General features: G+C 45.4%; 1 protein-coding gene across 4 annotated transcripts in view; it reads left to right on the forward strand.

Annotated features, from left to right (window-relative positions):
* Col14a1 (collagen type XIV alpha 1 chain) overlaps window positions 1-7333 on the forward strand; it is a 215110-nt gene that overhangs the window by 188799 nt on the left and 18978 nt on the right. For all 4 annotated transcript variants that reach the window (XM_029548078.1, XM_021216500.2, XM_029548079.1 and 1 more), the window contains exons 43-45: window positions 767-802; window positions 1667-1733; window positions 4664-4852. In XM_029548078.1, coding sequence (XP_029403938.1) covers window positions 767-802; window positions 1667-1733; window positions 4664-4852 — 292 coding nt within the window. The remainder of the gene's footprint in view (window positions 1-766; window positions 803-1666; window positions 1734-4663; window positions 4853-7333) is intronic.

Genomic DNA, 7333 nt, shown 5'->3' on the forward strand with positions numbered 1-7333 from the left:
GCCATATTGCCTGTGAGCTGACAAAGAAATAGGATTGCCTTCCGAGGACATCCGTTTCCCTTTTAAGCAGAAACACTAGAAACATTGTATTTCTCAATAAATACTTTACAGTAACAGTAAATTGCCTTATTGGCAAAAGTAGCAAAGCGACGATTTTAAATAAGTATTCAGCTGAGAACGCGAGAACGCATGCGCACAGGAACCTCAGCGAGAACGCATGCGCACATGAGCCTCAGTGTTGTAGAGACTCCAGGAGACTCATGCCATCCCTGCAGAGGCAGCAGAATGGGGCCGTGGGGTTTCACGGACGCCCATCTCTTGCTTAACTGCTAGATTCAGTGGTGTTCTTTCATTTCTTATAGATACACGTTTCTAGAACTTTTATTTAAAAACTTCCTAGAAGTTGTTTATGGAATCATTATGAAGCAGTCTATAGAGTTCATCCTACTGTGCGGTGTTCAGTGTAGGAAGCTGCAAAGGGTAGTCATGGTGGAAATGTAGGTGACTTAGCAGTACCACTATACCATTCGACTCCCACAGCTCCACACTGCCACATCTCTGCATGAAAGATCCGGAGGCGTGAAGGGTGTAAATCCGCTGTTCTGCACAGTGGGACTGCAGGTTGTTCCCCTGCAATATTCCCGTTGCCGGTTTTCACCCATGTTTGGAAGAAATGCCTCTGTCAGCTAGGAAGAGATGTACTCTCCTGACTCGTCGCTGAGCACAGCATTCTAAGTAACTTGAAATTTATTCTTCACTTTGACAGGGTGTCCCTGGAGCGAAAGGAGAGCGAGGTGAACGGGTAAGTCGTTTAAAGGAGCTTCTGGCTATTGGCGGTTGCACATAGCCCTGGTCCAAGCCTCGGAAGGAATGGTCATTGCGACCTCTGGTATTCATTGCTGATCCAGTAGTCTTTCATTTAAAAGCACATGAATTTCACAGGGAAAACATCTGGGTGGGTTGGAGGCCAGGAGAGGATTTCCAGTTGTATAGCTGCTCTCATCTGGCTCCTTGACCTTGGGCTCCATTCCTTAAGGAATTCCTTAAGCTCATAAAGTGGAGCTGAGATGGAAATAACATAATAGATGTGGAAGACTGTCGTAATGGAGGTGGATGGCTTTATACTAATTCCAGCCAGGACTCTGGTTTTCCTGAAGACATAGTATTGGCAAGAAGCAAGACAGTGGTTGGATAGAATCAAAGAGCAGGCCTTGAAATTGAAATCACCTTAATTTTGGTGCCCACTGAGTCTCTGTAGATGTTGTGAGGCTTCTAATGTAGTTGCAGCCTTGGCAGTGCTGGTCTTGGGTTCAACAGGTTATTTCTGTGACCCACTTAGGCAATGTGTTTAAAGCTGATTAGCTATAACATGGGCTTAACAGTTTCCCTATGGGTTGTTATTAGTATTAAATGAACCATCACTTGGGAAGGCATTAAATATGTATGAGTATGTTTAGATATTGTTAATATTTTTTTTGAATCTGGGACCAAAGTGTTTATTTGAGCTCATTAATCTAATAAGCAAGACTTTCAGGAACCTTCAGTTAGTCCTCCCTGTTGCTAGGAACCTAGAGTCTAGGTGGGAACAATGGGTCAGGCCAGCTATGTCTCTGCAGTATGGCTGCACAGTGGCCGTGCTTGAGGAATGTACTTCGTTCCCATCCAGGGAGACCTGCAGTCTCAAGCCATGGTGAGGGCGGTGGCACGTCAAGTGTGCGAGCAGCTCATTCAGAGTAAGTGCAACTCTGGTCACCCATGTCCTGTCTCATTCTTGTCCAAAGTATGCTTCCCTTCCTGGGACTAGAGAGGCCAAGGAAGACCCTCCAATGCTCTGGATTGCTGTGTACATATAGTTTTACACATCCCCACTTGGAACCTCCCACCAGCCTAATAGATTGCCCCAGAGCTTTACAAGGATGGCACAGGAGCCACACTCCCATTTCCTCAGTTCAAGAAGCATTGATTTGCATGTGCATATTTAATTAACTGCTGTGACCTTCCAGTTCTCCTTCCCCCATCAAATGGACGGGTTCTTTCTCAAATGTTAAGCACTCGAAGACTACCAGACCGGATCAGAATCAAGGCAACCAGGGTGCTTGTTTCTATTGGCTCACAGATTTTAATCACTTTTCCTTTCCTATCCAGTCTATAGCCATTGCATTTGGTTAGCCCAAGGCCCTTCCCTTGATTCCTTAGGCTATATGCCAACACACACACCCCACCCCCATACATACACATAGGGTTATTGTGACATCTGATAATGACCGTTGGGCATCATACCAAAAGTCATATCATACCAGAACACACTTGCTGCAACTTTATTTAATTTCTTTATTTTCAAACCTGAATGTTTCAACAGCACTTATTTCAACAACAGATTCCTGTGCTCACCCATTTTGTACACATGCCTACTTATTTTATATATATATATGCCTCAAAAATCCAACCACAAGGTTACTTAGGGTGGGCCTTTCTCTTTGCCATGAATATGTTTAGTTCCAAACTGTTTGAGGCCAAGTAAAAACAGTTCCTCTCAGACCCACCCAAGTCTAGCTGAGCTCCACTGCCCACCCCTCCCCACACTGATAGCCACCTCCTCTCCCAGGGATGATATTTTATGAGTAGTTTCCTTATCTCCCTCTGGGCTGTGTTTACTTTAACCCAGAGAAGTTTGGGCTTCAGGCCAGTAGAGCCCAGCAAGTGCCAAGAAGGTTGGCAAGATCCAGAATTCCACCTGTTCCTTTGGGATAAACCCAGATCCTGCCCTGGGGAGGAACGGATGGGAGGGGCCAGTTTTCACTCTGGCGACACTATCAGAGCACAAGGAGGACAAAGCTACCACCATCAAACACCGTTGTCTATCTCTGTGGGCTGTGTCTCTATCTACTTCTATGTAGATATGGTGCCCATAGTAAAAGAAAATTAACCAATTAAACAAAATCGTTACAATTAGTGACAAAATAAGATCTTCAAAAAGCAATCCATTCATCAAGGGACATTGGACTTCAGTCACTTTTAGAGAAGGATATACCCAAAGCTCATATAAGCTCTGCACTATCTCAGAGTTTTCTTATCTCACATGAGCAATGCAGATGAGTAGAAGATTAAACTTGGATGAAATTGCACTGGGCTAAATCCTCACAAGACTCCCTACACACAGCAGGAGGAATGATCCACGGGATCTGCTGCCTCGTTTTACTCTAGAACCAAAGCCTTGGATAACATATGACTATTTAACACATGCTCTAAAAGCTGAGGGCCCAGTTTTCTCCCTTCCAAATTCTCAGACTCTGGCAAATAACTTATAGGAGTGGTGAGGTCAGAAGTGAGACAAGGTCTGAAAGGAGTCCGTGCACTAGAGAGAGGGCTTGTCTGTCACAGGAGGAAATGGCAGCCTCAGCTGCCCCTCGGCTGTCTCCTTAAACAGCGCTCTGCTTTCCCCTGTGTTACATAAGCTCACACCATGAGCTGCTTTCTGGGTGTGCGCATCCCTCCACACAACCTCAGTCAGCTGGGTTTCCATTCTTAGTTGATCAGAGGAATTCTGCTAAGAAGCAGTATATAGGAAACAGAGAGTGGGGGGTGGGTGGAAGTGATGACAGCTGAGGAAGTGATGAACGACAGCTCCTGTCACAGAAGGAAGTGAAAAAGACAGATGCCTCACCTGCCCAAACAGCGCAGGACGTGCCTGCTGATTGAATCAAGAGACGGTCCCCCATCACGCTCATAGTTCACTGTTTAAGGAAAGAACGAATTGGATGTTTTTACCTGTACTTCCTAAAATATGATTAATACTTTCATTTAGATTTGAGTTTTTAAAAGGAAATAAATGCATCTGAGGAGGCAGCTCAGTTGGTAGATTGCTGGCCTTAGGTTCAGTCCCCAGCACCACCCAGAGCAGGCTTAGCAATGGCATGCCTGTAATCCTGAGACACAACCCTCCCCCCAATCTCAGAGCCACAAAAGAGTGGGTGACCCTACACATCAAAATAATACATGGAGATGAATAGTGGACAGCTGTAGGGGAAATGTCACCTTCAAAGATGTTGGGAAATGAAGTCTCATGCTATTAAGCCATTACTTATTGTTGTTAAAATATGTTCTTCCAAACCGAGTTACGAGGTTATGAGAGAGCAACAGGATTGTGATATTATTATTTTTCAAGCCTAGGAAAGGGCCAGCCTGTAGCTGGGACACAGGCAAAGGTTCCTGAGTTGAGTGGAGACAGGCCTTGCCTGGGGATTGGAGAGCAGAAGGGTGGAGCAGGCTTTGTGGGTTGGAACACAGACAACTAAGACACGTGGAGGGGAATTGCTGCAGAGGAAGGCAGCAGGGTGAGGAGGGGTCAGGGGTCAGGTAAATGTTAGGGTGAGTGTAAAATTTATGACTTCTGTTCAGTGGTGTTTATTGACACTGACGTGAACTGTGGAATTCCAAATGCATGAGATGTGACTTGAATGCAGCCCAGCCATTAACATCATCCTGGAGAAAAATGCAAAAAAAAAAAAAAAACCGCTAAGTTAACCACACATACATGAGCCTATCTCAGAAGGGCGTGCCTTGTCCTCAGCGGACATCTGAAAGAGCTGTTGGGAGGTTCGCCGCAGGGCACTCCAGTTTCCCCTTTAATTGTGTGATGGTTCATTCATCTCTTGTTGCTCAGGTCACATGGCCAGGTACACAGCCATCCTCAACCAGATCCCCAGCCAGTCCTCCTCTATCCGGACCATCCAGGGCCCTCCTGGGGAGCCCGGGAGACCAGGTTCACCTGGAACCCCTGGAGAACAAGGACCCCCAGGGACCCCAGGCTTCCCAGGAAATGCAGGAGTTCCGGGGACCCCAGGAGAACGAGGTAAGTGGGACTACTTCTCTCGCAGGCTGTCTCCAGAGAAGGGGGTCAGTGAATCAGAGTGTGACCATGGCGCTTATACAGTGACAGACTCTGAAATAAAGAATAAAATGAACTCTGCCCTTTTGACTAAATTTCTTATGTCCTGAGACTGGGACAACTAAGCAACACACCTGTTTATCAGAGCATATCTACTGTGTGACAGAGGAGGGCCAGTAGCCCTACCTCACTTCTCACCTTTGTGTAATTGATAACTGTCTATGTGAGTGCACTGTTTCTGTCTTTCCCACACCTCCCTCTCCTCCCTTGTCCCTCCGTTATGCCCTCTCAGAGTCACAAACTTGTCTGCGGTTTCTCTTCTACCTGTATACAGACATAGGCAATTTACTGAGTCCAGTTACATTGCCCATGTGGACCTCTGTGTAGGGCTGACAACCTAGGATTGCGACACCTCTCACAGGGTTGATGAGTGGCGGCCATTTACTTCCTGTAGCTCCTCATTTAGGGGTAGGGTCTTGTCAACCTTCTCATGCATATCGGTATGTTGGCTGGTGTGGTCTTACGCAGGCAACCATATTGCTGAGAGTTCATCAGTGCAGCATCCTTATCAGGTTGTGCAACAGTTGTCTCGGTCCTCAGGCTTTTCTGTGACATTCTCCGAGCCTTATTTACAGGGGTGTAGTACCATATAAATGAACTTAAAAACAAAAATCACATGATCACTGAATAGGTGTGTTTGTGCTTCTTCGTTTTCATGCATTTAATTTGCTTCTCTACCTGTCAAAGAAATCCTCTTTCCCTTGTGTTATGCATCTTCGTAATGCAAGGTTCAGGATAATCCTCTCCAGTGTATGAACCCCATACTGATCACCCTAGTGTAAAAATATAGCCACCCTGAACACGTGGTACATTTACTCCCAGTTTCATGTGCCCCTGACATTAGCTGACAGCTAGAGTACTGGGCATGAGAGTCAGCGTGTACTGATTGGCAGTGCACAATGCTTTTAACTTCATTTCCTCCATGGCTGTCATATTGATTATGGTCAGGTTGGGATTATCATGCAAGGCACAAAGTCAGAAAGAAGGGCTTAATGCCCTTCCAATGCGCCAATGATCTGGCCATCCAAGGGATTGTACTTCTGCCAGCAGGACACTCTTCAAGGGTGTTGCGGCTAGAGAAACTGTGACTCACAGAACGTAGAGCCAGCACCCGAGCCACTCTCAGCAAGCTACAAGTTGACTTTGCTCTTTATGGAAATCTGTACTGTGCTCTCGCTAAACGGAGTTTTTCCTATACTGCAAGATTAACTGAGTGATTAGATCAGAGGAAAATCAACCAGGAGTTCTCAAATGGTAGCCTGACATCCGTTGAGTATATGAATTTCCATGGCATTACTCCATTGTGTGTGTGTGCAATTGAATTTAAATTGAAGTCCTCAGCCATCTGTTCTCCTGGCCCTCCAGTTTTATATAAAAGGAAGCACATGAAGGTATTGGGGCCAAACAAGGCTCAAAGTTAGCCAATGGCAGCACCAGTAATAAGAAACAGGAGGTTTTTGGGTTTTGTTTTTCATTGTATCAATTATAATTATCATGATTATTATAATTATCTATAATTATATAAGTCCATCTTAAGAGAGAACTATTTCATAATGAGGAAAAGTAAATACCGTTACTCATCAGTATAATAACTGTGAAAGCAAGAGAAAAGGAAATGGTTGACGGATAGTCTCGAGTGTAGCCTTCAAATGAAGCTCGCTCTCTGCTGAGGCTGAAGACACACAGCTTCCTTCGGTTGGCCAGTTTTTCATCAGAAGTCCCCCATTTGGTTTCTCTGTTGTAGTTTTTCAAGCTTCTTTAAAAACAAACAAACAAACAAACATGCTGTACAGTAAAATATATAGAAATATATGTAAGTGAGTGGGGCATGCTGGCCCACAACATTAATCCCAGCACTTCCAGGCACAGGCAGGTGACTCCTTGAGCCTTAAGACCAGCCTGGTCTACAGAGAGTGTCCCAGGACAGCAAGGGCTACAAGGGCAAACCTTGTCTAAACAAAACAAAAGGGGGGAGGGGCAGGGGAAGGGAGAGATTTGAAATGCTGGTGTAGTAGCCATGCAGTCATATCAGGCTGGAGAGGTGGAGCACATTCTTACCCTGCGTTCCCCCTCTTCATCTTTCATTAAGAGGCCAGTTGGTGTGATTTAGTTTCATTTACGTTGATGTGATAAAATATTTCTCACAAGAGTAATTTAGTCCTTTCCCAGAGTAAGAACCCCAGAGAAAGGGTTCTGATCTTAACTCACGCTTGCAGGTGACCATCCATCACAGCAGGGATGTCAAAGCAGTGGGAAGTTAAAATAGCTAGTCACTCCACATCCATAGTCAAGGGCAGGGAGAAATCAATGCGCATGCTCTCTCTCTCTCTCTCTCTCTCTCTCTCTCTCTCTCACACACACACACACACACACACACACACACAC

The sequence above is a fragment of the Mus pahari genome, chromosome 17 (assembly GCF_900095145.1).
Source record: "Mus pahari chromosome 17, PAHARI_EIJ_v1.1, whole genome shotgun sequence".
Lineage (NCBI taxonomy): Eukaryota > Metazoa > Chordata > Mammalia > Rodentia > Muridae > Mus > Mus pahari.